Here is a 16,289-nt window from a genome sequence, read left to right as displayed (position 1 = left end):
CTCCTGGAAGGGACAGTTGTAGGCAGAAGAGATTTGGGCAGGGGGGGAGAGGGATCTGCTGCCAGAGATGCCCTGCCAAGGGGGATCAGGCACCTCTGTGCCATTCTCTGCACTGCAGACACACTTCCCAATGCAACCTTTTGCTCTCCTCTTCTCCCCAGCACAGGCAGTGCCCTCCAAGCTATGGGCTCCAGGGCATCAGTCACCACCTTGGCAGCTGACATTCAGCTGAAGGCTCCTGCAGTGTGCACACAAAACGCTGACAAAAGCTCTTCAGTGCCATCCTGGGAGCTGCAGAGAGCAGAGCTGGCCAAGGAGAAGGCTTCAGCCCAAGCCCCTCTGCCTTTCTCTCTTCCCTTCATTGTCTCTGCAGCACTGCACTGCTCTTCCCTCATTCTCCAGCCATCCACAGGACTCTTGCTCTGTGGCATTGCTGTTGGCATGTGGTCACTTTGTGTTCTGACTCTGACTCTGCAAGTGCTGCCCCAGAGCTGTTTGCATGGAAACTGAGTGTCCAAGCTGCCTTGGAATCTGTGCTGAAGATGCCAGAGGTTGGGGGTGGTGGGGAATGAGCTGATCCATTGGTGCTGCAGCTCAGGGAGGAGGTGTTCTGTGAGCACTGCAATCTTGGTGTGCAGAGAGAAGTGTTCCCTAACTTGTCCCTGCCTTTTCCTCCTTGCACAGGTCTGCATGGGCAGAGGCAGCAGATGGCCAACAGCAGCTCCATCCCCCACTTCCTCCTGCTGTCATTGGCAGGCACAAGGCAGCTGCAGCTCTTGCACTTCTGCCTCTTCCTGGCCATCTACCTGGCTGCCCTGCTGGGCAATGGCCTCATCATCAGCACCATAGCCTCTGACCACCACCTCCACACCCCCATGTACTTCTCCCTCCTCAAATTCGCCCTCCTTGACCTCGGTGCCATCTCCACCACTATGCCTAAGTCCATGTCCAATTCCCTGAGGGACACCAGGGATATCTCCTGTGCAGGATGTGTTGTCCAGTTCTTCTTTTTAGCATTCCTGCTTGCTGCAGAGTATTTTCTCCTCACCACCATGTCCTACGATCGCTACGTTGCCATCTGCAGACCCCTGCACTATGAGACCCTCCCGAGCAGCAGAGTTTGTGTCCACATGGCAGCAGCTGCCTGGGCCTCTGGGATTCTCAAGCTCTCCTGCTCCACATCCAACCTCAGGGAACTTTGGCTTCTTGTGGTCACTGCCTGTTTAGCATTTGTCTGTTTTGTGTTCATTGTGGTGTCCTATGTGCAGATCTTCAGGGTAGTGCTGAGGATCCCCTCTCAGCAGGGACGTCACAAAGCCTTTGCCACCTGCCTGCCTCACCTGGCTGTGCTCTCCCTGTTTGTCACCACTGGCATCTTTGCCCACCTGAAGCCCTCCTCCATCTCCTCTCCATCCCTGGATCTCTTGTTGGCAGTTCTGCACTCAGTGGTGCCTCGAGCAGTGAACCCTCTCATCTACAGCCTGAGGAACCAGGAGCTGAAGGCTGCCCTGAGCAAACTGATCCCTGGCTGCTTTCAGAAGCAATAAACTGTTTGTCTTCTCCTGCAGAGCAGTTCTGATGTCACTCAGTGCAGGCCCAGCCTGCCTGCTCCAGTTGTGGCTGCTGCTGCTTGTGTTACCCTTGTGAGAATGTTGTTCCCACACAAATGACTTTTTACAAACCATTTCTTGTTCAGTGTTGTCCTGTCTGGTGTGATCCAGAGACTGCAGACATGAGGAGCTGTCTGTCTTTTCCTGTTTGTACAAAGTGTTCCTCATGTCATTACAAACTGATCCTCTGACTCTCTCTCTACCAACTCCATCCATCCCAGGACATATTTCATACCCTGACCCCTCCCACTACAGAGTGGCCTCATCCCAGTACAAACTGCACACCCTAATCCCATCCCACTAGGGTCTGGGTCCCAGCTCAGTCCAAACTGGGTCCCTTTAAGCCCTTCACATACACACCTGGCCTTGTCCCAACACAAACTCTTTCTCCTGATCCAATCCCAGCACAGTCTTAGACCTATCCCAGGACAAACTGCAAACCCCAGATAGGTCTCAGTATCAAATGAATCCCTCCCAAGTGCAAAGTCAATAACATGAGCACCCTCCCAGTACAGGCTGTGCCCCTTCCCAGCAAAACCTGCACAGTCTGAGCTGCTCCCAGTGCAGCTGTGGCCACCTCCCAGAACAAACTGCATCATCTTGCCCTCTCTCACTACCTTCTGGGTCCCATTCCAGTACCAATCCGTTCCCTTGCCCCCCCTCCTAATACTGACTGCAAGCATTCCAGTACAAACTGGACACCTGATGCCCTCCCAGTACAGTCTGGGCCCTGTCCCAGTCCAAACAGGGACCCTTTAACACCTCCAAGACCTAAGGCCTTGTCCCAGTATAAACTGGATTCACTTATCCTCTCCTAGTACAGACTGGATCCCACTCCAGTACAAAGCACATCCATTGCAAACCCTGATTCCATCCCGCTACAGACTGGGCCCTGTTATAGTTCAAGCAGAGCACCCAATGCCATCCCAGTTCACACTGGGCTCTTCTTCCTCTACAGACTGATGCTCTTTAACCACTCCCAGTACCGACTGGGCAATTTCCAGTGCAAAATGCATCCCCTGCTCTCCTCCCAGTACAGGTTGGGTCTGCTCAGAGTGCAAACTACATACCCTGAGCCCATTCCAGTATCACCTGGGCCTTGTCCCAGAGCAAGTGGGTCCCATTAACATCTACAAAGACAGCCCTGGCCTTGTCCCAGTATGAACTGGTTCCACTGATCCCCTCCCAGTACAGACTGGGTCTCAATTCAGTACTGAGTAGATCCCCTGGTCCCCTTCCATGAGTGACTGTGTCCATAACAGCACAAACTGCACATCAGACCCCATCCCATTACAGCCTGGGCCCTGTCCCAGCACTAACAGTGTCCCTTTAAGCCCTCCAAGGACAGACTAAGCCTTCACAGGGTCACAGCTCACAGGATGGGAGGGGTTGGAAGGGACCTCTGAAGATCATCAAGTCCAATCCCCTGCCAGCACAGGTCACAGGAACACATCCAGATGGGGCTTGAAAGGCTCCAGAGAAGAAGACTCCACAACCTCTCTGGGCAGCCTGTGACAGTGCTCTGTGACCCTCACACTGAAGTTCCTCCTCCTGTTGAGGAGTTTCCATCCATTCCCCTTGTCCTATCCTAGGGTGCAACTGAGCAGAGCCTGTCCCTACCCCTCTTGACCCTCAGCCCTCAGATATTGATAGACATTGATCAAATCCCTTCTCAGTCTCCTCCTCTCCAGCTCTCCAAGGCTCTCAGCCTCTCCTCACAGGGCAATGCTTCAGTGCCTTCAGCATCCTGGTAGTGCTCCCTTGGACTCTCTCCAGCAGATCGCTGTCCCTCTTGACCTGGCGAGCCCAGAACTGGATGCAATATTCCAGGTGTGGCCTCACCAGGGCAGCACAGAGTGGGAGGAGAACCTCCCTGGATCTGCTGGACACACTCCAGCATCCCTTTGGCCTTCTTGGCCACCAGGGCACATTGCTGTCCCATGCAGAACTTGTTGTCCACCACCACTCCCAGGTCCTTCTCCACAGGGCTGCTCTCCAGCAGATCACTTTGTCCCACTACAAACTCGATGCCTTTATCTCCTCCCAGTGTAGACTTGGTAACATCTCAGTCTAACCTGGGCTCATTTAAGCCCTCCCAGTAAAGACAGGGCAGGTCCTGGGACAAACTGAATCCCTTCTTCTCTCCCAGTACAGCCTGGACTCCAGTCCTGTCCAAAGTGGATCCCATGGAAATCTCCAAGGACACACTTGGCCTTGTCCCAGTTTCATTTGTTCCCCTGATCCCATCCCAGTACAGACAAGGCTTCAATCCAGTACAAACTGGATCCCCTTCAGCCTCCCAGTACTGACTGGATCCCTCCAGATGGATAATGGATAATTTGACCCCCTCCCAGGCCACACTGTATCCCTTCCCAGTACTAACTGCATCCCTTGGCACCATCCCAGCTCAGTCTAGGACCTTTTGCAGTACAACTCAGATTTCCTTCTCCCCTCCAAGCCTAGACTGGGCCATGTGCCAATAGGAACTGGTTTGCTCTTCCCCTGCCCAGTTTGGATTTGCCTCTCTACCACTACTGATTTACATCCTAGACCACAGCAAGCTTCCCCTTGGAAGAGAGCTGCTCCAGTCTCCTCAGCATTCTTTTGTCCTACCCTTGCAGTCTCTCCAGTACTTCCCTGTCCTGCTTGTACTGGGGAGCCCAGACCTGGAGCCAATAGTCCACAAGAGGCCTTCCTAGGGCAGAGTAAGGGGGAAGGAAATCTCCCTTGAAATCCCTTGGCCTTCTTGGGCAGGAGGCCACACTGCTGGTTCAAGAGGAACCATCACTGCCAGGTCCTCCCATACAGAGTTCCTGCCCAGCAAGGGAGCTGCTCAGCTGCACTGGTGCAGGGTGTTGCTCCTTCACAGGGGCAGGACTCTACAGCTGCTCTGCTTGAACTCCAGGAGCTTCTGCTCTGCCCAACTCTGCAGCCTCTCCAGGTGTCACTGCATGGCAGCACAGCCTGGCAGGGCTCAGCCACTCCTCCCACTTTGTGTCACCAGCAAACTTGCTGAGGCTCCACTCTGCTCCTTCATCCAGCTCCTTGACGAAGATGCTGAACAAGACTGGAGCCAGCACTGAGCCCTGGGAAACACCACTGGCCACAGGCCTCTAAGCAGAGCCGGCCCTGCTGCTCACAGCCCTCACATCTGCATCCTCTTGCTGGGTCCAGGGCCTGTGTCGGGGAGCATCCAGCCCTGCCCAGCCTCTCTCCTGGCACAGAGCCTGGCAGAGCTTGCAGCAGAGCTGACTGTGAAGGCTTCCAGGGCTCATGGCCTCTGCAGGAGAGGGGAGAGGCTGCTTAAGAGGAAGGCCATGAGGTGACAAAGGGCCAAGGACTGCAGTGGGCATCATGTCAGGGGGAATGTTCCTCAGGCTGGCTGCAGCCTGTGCTGTGCTCTGCCTGCACAGTGGGGCTGTGGGAGCAGCCGTGGGGCAGCAGGGCTGGGCTGACACAGCACAGAGCACAGACAGTGGCCACAAAGCAGCTGCTGGGGTGGCAGCAGGGACAGGCAGAGAGAAGGAGCTGCTGGCCATGGCCTTTGCTGTGCAGTGTGGCTGTGGCAAAGGCAAAGCTCCCTGGGGCTGGTGGCTGCAAGAAGAGTCAGGAGCAAAAGGAAGAGCTTCAGTGACTGTGTCAGAGCCCAAGAGGGAGCAAGGAGATGCTGTGGGATGGGAGGGGATGGAGCAGCAGCAGAGACTGATGCTGGCCTGAGGGACTCAATGCCTGCTGGGCCTGAGCCTGCCCTGGCAACGTCTCCAGGCCTCTGTGCTCAGGGCAAGGGCTCCAGGAGGAGCAGAGCAGGGACTGGCAGGCAGAAGCCTCAGCACAGGCAGCAAAGGCAGGGGCCAGGCTCTGCCCCTGCAGGAGACTCCCCCTGGCCATGACACAGCCTGGGGCTGTCTGGCTGGGAGCAGCCCTATGGGAAGGGTCTGGCTGGGCAGGAGCTGGCCAGGAGGTAGCTGTGGCCTGGCAGCAAGGGAGGCCAGCAGTGTCCTGGGCTGTGTGAGCAGGAGCACGGCCAGGAGAGCACAGGAGGGCATTGTCCAGGTGTGGGTGATTAGGGATGGAGGATGATGGTTATTAATTATGAAATATGAACTATTAGTTACGAGCTGTTTATTAATTATTAGAATTATGAATAATTGATTAATCACCTTATATATATTGATTCGAATGCACGGCTATAAAAATATAGTCCATAATTGGTTCAGTATATAGAATTTTACCCAGTTTTAATATTTACAGAGTCAATTTCTAATTAAGGGAACGAAAGGTGCGGTTCCACTGCTTGTCCACTAGATGGAGACTCGACAAGACACTTGACGGCTTGCAACTATATACAGAGATATTTATAATGTTATCACAAGGCAAGTCAAGCTGGAAATATCACGCGGCTACGCGCAGGCACTTTGAAGAGAATGTTACTGAAAGTTGTACACATGGAAAGATACCTTCTGTCTATCTTTGTAGCCAGGCAAGTCGCTGGGTTATGCTGGCTGCTTGCTGCTGTCAGCTGTCTGTTGGCTGTTGGCTGCCAGCCCGGGGCTGGTCCATCTGGGAGGTGCCTTTCTTTCTCCTTCCGCCTCTTCGGGCGGGGTGACTTTCCTTCTCCTCCCGCAGGAGGGGCAGCTTGCTTTCTCCTCCCGTGGCCATGGAGGGGCGAGGCTTTCCAGTGATCGGTGATTTCTCTTAGCAGAGTCAGCCCAGCAGGGCCGGTCCAGGAGTCAGCCCTCGTACTCGAGGTGATAGTTCCTGGAAGGCTGGGCCAGCCATCTCCGGTCCCAGAGACGGGTTCAAGGGAGGGGTGCGGTGAAGCGGTGCTTCCCCCTTGGCTCAAAGTGAGCTGACAATGACGAATCTCAGCGACTGCTTCTCATTAAGGTGATAATGCAGTCTTTGGCTTGATCTCACGGAGAGGATCTCTCTCTCTCTCTCAGGATATCCCAGGTTTCATTACCCTGACGGCACAGGGCTGTGGAGGGGCTATAGATGGGTGGCTCCTCTTATCTCCCGCAAGATGCGTTTCTGCTTGTGCTTGCTTATGATTCCAACTGTACTACCCACTTCTGGTCTTTCAGGTGGGTAGTGACCATGTAACAACGAGAGGCTCACAATCAATTAAAAGAGACTTCAGAACCTTAGGGCAACTGCTTACGGGATCAGGAGCTCAGGTTGCGTTCTCCTCTATCCCTCTAACGTCAGTGATGGACAAGGGAATATATAGGAAGAGCCAAGAGGTCAATTCATGGCTCCGGGGCTGGTGTCATTGACAGGACTTTGGGTTCTACAATCACAGCTCAGTTTACAAGGCACCAGAGCTGCAAACAACAAATGGGATGCACTTGTCCCAGAGGGGGAAAAGGATCCTGGGGCAGGAATTGGCAAGGCTTATTGATAGGGCTTTAAACTAGATTTGAAGGGGGGAAGGGGTTAACAGTCTCCTGCTGGCCAGTGACATACAGAGGGGCAGCTCACCAGAGGGGCAGCTCACCAGAGGGATGGAGAGCTAGTGAGGGCTCTCAACTTGCTGCCCTGAGGCAAGCCACAAATGATGCACCAGGACACTCTGTGGAAATCAAGGGGAATTGGCACAAGAGGAGGACAGGGCCAGCTCAGCTGAAGTGCCTCTATGCAAATGCACGCAGCTTGGGCAACAAACAGGATGAATTAAGGGCACTGTGCTGCTGGGATATCATGACATAGTGGCTATTACTGACACTTGGTGGGATGATTCCCATGACTGGAATGTAGGGATAGATGGGTACAAGTTCTTCAGGAAGGATAGGCAGGGAAGGAGAGGAAGAGGTGTTGCCCTCTATGTCAGTGAGCAGCTGGAATCAGTGGAGCTCCACCTGGGGAAGGATGATGAGCTGGTTGAGAGTGCATGGGTTAAAATTAAAGGCAAGACAGGGGAAGGAGATGTTACTGTAGGGGTCTGCTACAGGCCACCTGACCAGCAGAGCCAAGCAAATGAGGCCCTCCACAGGCAAAGAGAAGCAGCTTCCAGGTCACAAGCTCTGGTCCTCATGGGGGATTTCAACTACCCTGACATCTGCTGGAGGGATAACACAGCAAGGCACCAGGAATCCAGGATGTTCCTGGAATGCGTAGATGACAACTTCCTCCTCCAAATGGTAGAGGAACCACCAAGAAAAGGTGCTATGCTGGACCTTGTTCCCACCAACAGGGAAAGGCTGGTAACCCATGTGAGGCTCAGAGACAGCCTTGACTGCAGGGACCATGAAGCAGTTGAATTTAAGATCCTCAGGGCAGCCAGGAGGACATATTCTAAGCTTACGACCCTAGACTTCAGGCGAGCAGACTTTGATTGCTTCAGGGATCTGCTGGCCAAAGAGTCGTGGGACAAAGCCCTAGAGGGAAGAGGGGCCCAGGACAGATGGTCAGTATCCAAGGACCACCTCCTCTGTGTCCAGGAGCAATGTATACCAACAAAGAAAAAAGCAGGCAAGAATGCCAAGAGGCCTGCCTGGATGAGGAAGGAGCTGCTGGACACACTATCACTTAAAAGGAAACTCTTCAAGGAGTGGAGGAAAGGAGAGCTAGAATGGGGAGATATGAGGAAGCTGCCCTTGCAGCAAGAGAGCTGGTTAGGAAAGCCAAAGCACAGCTTGAATTGAATCTAGCCAGGGAGGGCAAAGGGAACACTAAGAATTTCTACAGGTATATTAATGGTAGAAAGAAGACTAGGGAAGGTGTGGGCCCCCTCAGAAAGGAAACAGGTGAAATGGTCACAAGTGACCTGGAGAAGGCTGAGGTTCTCAACAACTTCTTTACCTCAGTCTTCACTGCAAGGGCCTCCAGCCACACTCCTGGAATAGTCATGGAAGCTAATGGCAAGAACCAGAAGGAAGAACTGCCCATCATAAGTGAAGATCAGGTTGGTGATCACCTGAAGAACCTGAAAGTGTTCAAGTCCATGGGACCTGACGAGATACACCCACAGGTACTGAGAGAACTGGCAGAGGAGGTTGCTAAACCCCTCTCTATTATATTCCAAAAGTCCTGGCAGTCTGGAGAAGTCCCCACTGACTGGAAACTGGGAAACATTACTCCCATTTTCAAAAAGGGGAAGAAGGAAGAAGCAGGGAACTCCAGGCCAGGCAGTCTCACCTCTGTGCCTGGTAAGATCATGGAGCAGATTCTCCTGGAGACACTACTGAGACAGAAGAATAGTGAAGAGGTGATTGGGTACAGTCAGCATGGGTTTACCAAGGGCAAATCCTGCCTGACAAACCTGGTGGCCTTCTATGACAAGGTGACAACATTAATAGATGAGGGGAGAGCAACTGATGTCATTGACCTGGACCTGAGCAAAGCCTTTGACACTGTCCCACACCACATCCTGGTCTCCAAACTGGTGACACATGGGTTTGATGGGTGGACCACCAGATGGATAAAGAACTGGCTTGATGGCCACACCCAAAGAGTGGCTGTCAATGGCTCCATGTCCCAATGGAGGCCAGGGACAAGTCGAGTCCCTCAGGGATCAATCCTGGGACCAGTCTTGTTCAACATCTTTGTTGGTGCCATGGACAGAGGCATTGAGTGCACCCTCAGCAAGTTTGCTGATGACACCAAGCTGTGTGGTGCAGCAGACACGCTGGAGGGAAGGGATCCATCCAGAGGGACCTGGACAGGCTGGAGAGGTGGGCACAAGCTCACCTCAGGAGGTTCAACAAGACCAAGTGCAAGGTCCTGCATCTGGGTCAAGGAAATCCCAAGCACAAATCCAGGCTGGGCAGGGACTGGCTGGAAAGCAGCCCTGAGGAGAGGGACTTGGGGGTGCTGGTGGATGAGAAGCTCAACATGAGCTGTCAATGTGCACTTGCAGCCCAGAAAGACAACCATATCCTGGGCTGCATCAAGAGAAGTGTGGCCAGCAGGTCAAGGGAGGTGATTCTCCCCCTCTGCTCAGCTCTGGTTAGACCCCACCTGGAGTACTGCGTCCAGTTCTGGAGCCCTTATTACAAGAGGGATATGGACATGCTGGAAGGTGTCCAGAGAAGGGCCATGAGGATGATCAGAGGGCTGGAGCACCTCTCCTATGAGGAGAGACTGAAAGAGTTGGGGCTGTTCAGTCTGGAGAAGAGAAAGCTCCGAGGTGACCTTATTGTGGCTTTTCAATATCTGAAGGGGGCTACAAGAAAGCTGGGGAGGGACTTTTTAGCTATCAGGTAGTGATAGGACTGGGGGGAATGGAATAAAGCTGGAAGTGGGGAGATTCAGGCTGGACGTCAGGAAGAAGTTCTTCAGCATGAGAGTGGTGAGAGCCTGGAATGGGTTGTCCAGGGAGGTGGTTGAGGCCTCATCCCTGGAGGTGTTTAAGGCCAGGCTGGATGAGGCTCTGGCCAGCCTGATCTAGTGTGAGGTGTCCCTGCCCATGGCAGGGGGGTTGGAGCTGGATGAGCCTTGTGGTCCCTTCCAACCCTGACTGATTAGATGACTTGTTTCTCCACACCCATGGCCATTCATGTCCTAGAGATGGCAAGAATTCCTTTTGACTGAGGGTGCTGGGGACTAGCTCAGCTGCAAACACCTCCATGGTAGATGGAGCTATCTGCAGCCCTGTGGAGAAGCAGCTGGAGAGAGCAGAACCAAAGAATCATGGAATGATTTGGTTTGGAAGGAAGCATTTAGTTCAACATCCTGAACAAGAGCAAGGACAACTTCAACTAGTTCACCTTGCTCAAACTTTCTGACTTTGACTATGTCCAGGGATGGACCTTCCCTTCTCTGGGCAACCTGTTCCAGTGTCCTGCCACCCTCACCATCAAATATTTCTTATTAAATCAAAACTAAATCACCCTTCTTTTAGATCCAAATCACTGTCCATTGTCCACCCAGGACAGGGCTTGGTAAAAAGTCTCTTTCTTGGCCTATGACCACTATGGTTTCATCTGCAAATGCGTTGGTGAGGTCCCAGAGACCTCCCAAAAAGGGGTTTGGAAGACTCAAGCACATGAGCAGGAGATAGAGAATGAAAGCTGTGAGCTTAGTGGTGTGGAGACTGAGGAGAGCAGAGGAGTAGCCTGAGAGTGCTTGAGGAGTGGTTTGAGACATGCTGAAGCTTTTCAACAGAGTGACAAAGTGCAAGAGAAAGAAATAAATGCATGAAGTGGAGCTGGGAAGGTCCAAACTGGACATGAAGAGAAAGAAATGTCACTGCAAGGGCAGTGCTGTGGGGCAAGACATCACCCAGCAGCTGCCTGGAGCAGCTCAAGACTTTGTGTTTCGAGGAACACGCAGCAAGGATGGAGAAATAGCAGTAAACGAAGGTGCCAGCAAGGAGGGGCAGCTGGGGGGTGACTCCAGCCTGCAGGGAAAGAGGCTCAGGACATGCAGCAGCAGAGGACAGCCTGAGGTGCAGATGCCAGAGGGCTGTGCAAGAGCTGAAAGCCTCCTGCCAGAGCCAAGCTCTTCATGCCTTTGCTTCTGGCTCTTGGCTGTGCCACTGATGCCTCTGAGGAGACGACAACTGCTGCCAGCCCTGGGGCCTCCTTGCCTCCTTGTCCATCCTCAGGAGCCTGGCAGGGGTTTTGTCATAGTCCTGCCCTTGACATTGGTTCTCTCCACATCCCACTGCTCCAGGAAGAGCCCTGAGGGGTGAGTGAGGGACAGGATCTGCCTGTCCAGGGGCCAAGGGTGCGGGTTTGACCCTTTGCATTAATGAAACACCTCAAGGTTTACTCAGAATCAGAGAGACCTTCCTCTGACAGTGCTGACCTGTCAGCACAGCCTTCATTTCCCTCCTCTAACCCCAGCCTGGAGACACTTTCCCAGTAGAGTCCTCACTGGAACCCATCACCACCACAAGAAACTTCAGAGTTTGAATCTGACTTAAACTTCTTGACATGTTTCATCATCTTCCTCTCAGTCTCTGATGTTTACGTGGCACCAAAGCCACCAGAGGGATCATTACATGCCTTGGGCTGGTCCTCTGCTGCTCAGCTGGGCTGAGCTCCATGGGTGGAGGGAGCTGCTGGCAAGCAGGCAGCAGACAAAAGAGACAGTTCTGGCCAGGAGCAGCTCCTCTGAACCGCACAGCAGGGTTGAGGGCATGGCCAGAGGATCTCAGGAAGATGAGGAAGGCAGAGAGAGGTCCAACTTGTCCAGGAGGGTGACTGAGTGCTAAATGGAGGAGAAGTCACTGCAGTCACTGACATGGTGAGTCTGTGGGTGCAGGGCAGGGCAGGTGCAGGTCCTGGAGGCATCTCCTAAAGCTGGCACAGCCACAGCTGATTGGGGCTGTAAGGAAATCTTCCTGTCCAGAGGCTCTTCTCAGGACATTGTGAAGAGCTGTGGAGCCCTGGGGTGTAGGCAGGGCTGGGCAGGGCTGTCCTTCAGAGCAGGGTCCCTGCAGCCCAGGGGCTGTGTGCTGGGGCAGGGACTCTGCTGCCTGCCAGCCTCAGTTCTCAGCCTACCCAGGGAGCTCCAGACACTACCGTGGTGGGGAGAAGCTGTGAGAGGCAGGAGACAGCCCTGGCAGGGCAGGGCAGGGGAGGGCAGGGGAGGGCAGGGCAGGGTCCTTGTGCTGTGGGGAGGGAGCTGTGTTGGGCAGAGCTGCTCACAGTTCTAGCTCCCCCCTGGGCATTTCTGAGGAGGCTTTTCAGAAGAACATCAAGGCAGCATTTTCCTGGAAGGGAAGGAGTCTTGGCTTTGAATGTTGATCCCCTTGGTGTGCTGGGTGGGCAGTGTGAGACTAGAGTTTATTTCTCTATTCTGCAGCAGACTCTCAGTCTTTGTCTGCTGCTCAGCTCCAGGAAACCCAAAGCTGCCCCTGGACAGTGTCCTGCTGCTGGCAGGGGTCTGCAGGGCACAGCTGAGCACACAGCAGGTGGGATGGGCTCTGTCAGCAGGGACAGGGAGGAGAGCTGGGCGCAGAGATGCAGCTCCTGGCAGGGACAGCTGCAGGCAGCAGAGAATTGGGCAGGGGGGGAGAGGAATCTGCTGCCAGAGATGCCCTGGCAAGGGGGATCAGGCACCTCTGTGCCATTCTCTGCACTGCAGACACACTTCCCAATGCAACCTTTTGCTCCTCCTCTTCTCCCCAGCACAGGCAGTGCCCTCCAAGCTATGAGCTCCAGGGCATCAGTCAACACCTTGGCAGCTGACATTCAGCTGAAGGCTCCTGGAGTGTGCACACAAAAGGCTGACAAAAGCTCTTCAGTGCCATCCTGGGAGCTGCAGAGAGCAGAGCTGGGCAAGGAGAAGGCTTCAGCCCAAGCCCCTCTGCCTTTCTCTCTTCCCTTCATTGTCTCTGCAGCACTGCACTGCTCTTCCCTCATTCTCCAGCCATCCACAGGACTCTTGCTCTGGGGCATTGCTGTTGCATGTGGTCACTTTGTGTTCTGACACTGACTCTGCAAGTGCTGCCCCAGAGCTGTCTGCATGGAAACTAAGTGTCCAAGCTGCCTTGGAAGCTGTGCTGAAGATGCCAGAGGTTGGGGGTGGTGGGGAATGAGTTGATCCATTGGTGCTGCAGCTCAGGGAGGAGGTGTTCTGTGAGCTCTGCAATCTTGGTGTGCAGAGAGAAGTGTTCCCTAACTTGTCCCTGCCTTTTCCTCCTTGCACAGGTCTCCATGGGCAGAGGCAGCAGATGGCCAACAGCAGCTCCATCTCCCACTTCCTCCTGCTGCCATTGCCAGGCACAAGGCAGCTGCAGCTCTTGCACTTCTGCCTCTTCCTGGCCATCTACCTGGCTGCCCTGCTGGGCAATGGCCTCATCATCAGCACCATAGCCTCCGACCACCACCTCCACACCCCCATGTACTTCTTCCTCCTCAACCTTGCCCTCCTTGATCTTGGTACCATCTCCACTACTGTGCCCAAATCCATGGACAATTATCTCAGAAACACCAGGGATATCTCCTATGCAGGATGTGTTGTCCAGTTCTTCTTTTCAGTATTCCTAATGGATACAGAGTATTTTCTGCTCAGCACCATGTCCTACGATCGCTACATTGCCATCTGCAGACCCCTGCACTATGAGACCCTCCTGAGCAGCAGAGTTTGTGTCCATCTGGCAGCAGCTGCCTGGGCCTGTGGACTTCTCAGTGCTCTGCTGCACACAGCCAATACATTTTCTCTGGCCCTCTGCCAGAGCAATGCTGTGGACCAGTTCTTCTGTGAAATCCCCCAGATCCTCAAGCTCTCCTGCTCCACATCCAACCTCAGGGAATTTTGGCTTCTTGTGGTTAGTGTCTGTTTAATGTTTGTCTGTTTTGTGTTCATTGTGGTGTCCTATGTGCAGATCTTCAGGGCAGTGCTGAGGATCCCCTCTCAGCAGGAACGCCACAAAACCTTTGCCACCTACCTGCCTCACATGGCTGTGGTCTCCCTGTTTCTCAGCACTGGCATCTTTGCCTATCTGGAGCCCTCCTCCATCTATTCCCATTCCCTGGATCTGGTTTTGTCAATTCTGTATTCAATATTGCCTCCAGCAGTGAACCCTCTCATCTACAGCTTAAGGAACCAGGAGCTGAAGGCTGCCCTGAGCAAACTGATCACTGGATGGTTTCAGAAGCAATAAACTGTTTGTCTTCTCCTGCAGAGCAGTTCTGATGGCACTCATTGTAGGCCCAGCCTGGTTTAATGAGTTTTGCTCTCTTTGGTGAATTTTTACTCTTTGCAGCGTTGTCATCCCCTTTCTAATTCACTCTCTGCTTTTCTTTTCTGACTAAGAGTTTACGTTGGAGGATCTGTGCCCTGTGTTTGCTTGAACAAAATAAAGAACCTTCCAGTGTTTTGTTTTGCTTTGTCTTTTCTTTTCTTTTCTTTTCTTTTCTTTTCTTTTCTTTTCTTTTCTTTTCTTTTCTTTTCTTTTCTTTTCTTTTCTTTTCTTTTCTTTTCTTTTCTTTTCTTTTCTTTTCTTTTCTTTTCTTTTTTCTTTTCTTTTCTTTTCTTTTTCTTTTCTTTTCTTTTCTTTTTTCTTTTCTTTTTTTTTCTCCTTTCCTTTCCTTTCCTTTCCTTTCCTTTCCTTTCCTTTCCTTTCCTTTCCTTTCCTTTCCTTTCCTTTCCTTTCCTTTCCTTTCCTTTCCTTTCCTTTCCTTTCCTTTCCTTTCCTTTCCTTTCCTTTCCTTTCCTTTCCTTTCCTTTCCTTTCCTTTCCTTTCCTTTCCTTTCCTTTCCTTTCCTTTCCTTTCCTTTCCTTTCCTTTCCTTTTTTCTTTTCTCTTTGTTCTGTGATCCTTTCTCCAAGAATTTTCTGGAGCTTCAGGGATAATTCCTCTGTGCAGAGTTAATGGAGAAAATAGTCCCAGCACAGCAGCTCTGTCAGGGAGCACCAGCACTCCCTGGGCCCACTGCTCCCTCCCAATACAGAGTTGCCCCTTCCAGTACCAGTTGGACCTCCTGATCCTCTCCTAGTACAAACTGTTCCTCACCCCAGTACAAACTGATCCTCTGACTCTGTCCCACACAAACTCCATCCATCCCAGTACAACTTTCACTCTCTGACCCCTCCCAGTACAGAGTGACCTCATCACAGTACAAACTGCAGACCCTGATCCCATCCCAGTGTAGACTGGGCCCCATCTCAGTCCAAGCAGGGTTTCTTTAACCCCTCCACATACAGACTTGACCTTGTCCCAGTATAAACTGATTCTCCTGATCCCATCCCAGTACAGTCTGAGACCCATTCCAGAACAAACTGGAAACCCTGGATAGGTCTCAGTATTAAATGAATGCCTCCAAGTGCAAAGCCAATAACATGAGCACCCTCCCAGTATAGACTGTGCCCCTTCCCAGGAAAAACTGCACAGCCTGAGCTGCTCCAAGTGCAGCTATGGCCTTGTTCCAGAACAAACTGCATCATCTTGTCTTCTTCCACTAGTCTGGGTCCCATTCCAGTACTAATTGTATCCCCTGTCCCCATCCTACTACTGACTGCATGTCACTTTTGTGGTGGACTGAGCACAAGACGTACACACTTATTGTCACGAAACCAAGTATCAAACATAGAGCCTTTATTAACAACACACATTTGTATGTTTTCTATGTTACTGTGGCTACTTCAAATTGGTAAACAATTTGGTTTTAATACTCTTATTGGTTATTGCTACATCACTATGGTAATAGCTATTCTTGTTAACTTTCACACAAGATCATTCAAAGCTTATATCTCACAGTTTCCCAGGCACTCTTTGTCCTTGCAAACCACCTGCACCTCTGGAGTCTCCCATATCTTTACTGATACACAGTAATCTACTCAAGGCCAAGTTTTCTTTCCCAGGCAAGGAATTTGCAGACCCTCCACAGTCCCCCACAATTCCTCCTCTCTGTAACTGTGCCGAAAACGCTGCGTTGGCTGCTCCCTGCAGGGCCCTTTGCAGCAGGTTAGCCAGACAAGGCAACATTAACAGCACCACCATCATAACCACCAAAATCAACAACCCTGTCTTAATGATCGAGAAGAGCCATATAGATACTGAGTCCAATTGTTCCAACCCTTGGCTATATATTTGAATGTCATATTTGTCTTTTCAAATCCTTCCTACCCAAAACTATGAAAGCTTTTAAGTCCCCCATGTGTCTTATTGAAGTCTATCAAGAAGCACATGTAAAATGATCTTTTCAAGTTCAGTGGCTCAATTTTCTCAGTGATGCCCTTTCACCCATTCACCGGTATGCCCACCAGACAGGTGCTGAAGGGATTG

General features: G+C 52.2%; 2 protein-coding genes across 2 annotated transcripts; both read left to right on the top strand.

Moving 5' to 3' along the window:
- Positions 1 to 875: 875 nt before the first annotated feature.
- Positions 876 to 1,517, top strand: LOC128967496 (olfactory receptor 14J1-like; the record flags this gene model as incomplete). The annotated part of the gene is made up of 1 exon (XM_054381637.1): positions 876 to 1,517. A coding segment is annotated over exon 1 (642 nt), but the record flags the coding sequence as incomplete, so codon positions are not given.
- An 11,716-nt stretch (positions 1,518 to 13,233) lies between these two features.
- LOC128967495 (olfactory receptor 14A16-like) lies at positions 13,234 to 14,166 on the top strand. The gene has a single exon (XM_054381636.1). The coding sequence runs from the start codon at positions 13,234 to 13,236 to the stop codon at positions 14,164 to 14,166; it is 933 nt and encodes a 310-aa protein (XP_054237611.1).
- Positions 14,167 to 16,289: the final 2,123 nt, after the last annotated feature.

The sequence above is a fragment of the Indicator indicator genome, chromosome 6 (assembly GCF_027791375.1).
Source record: "Indicator indicator isolate 239-I01 chromosome 6, UM_Iind_1.1, whole genome shotgun sequence".
NCBI classification, from domain to species: Eukaryota; Metazoa; Chordata; class Aves; order Piciformes; family Indicatoridae; genus Indicator; species Indicator indicator.
This window is presented reverse-complemented; position numbering and strand designations above follow the sequence as displayed.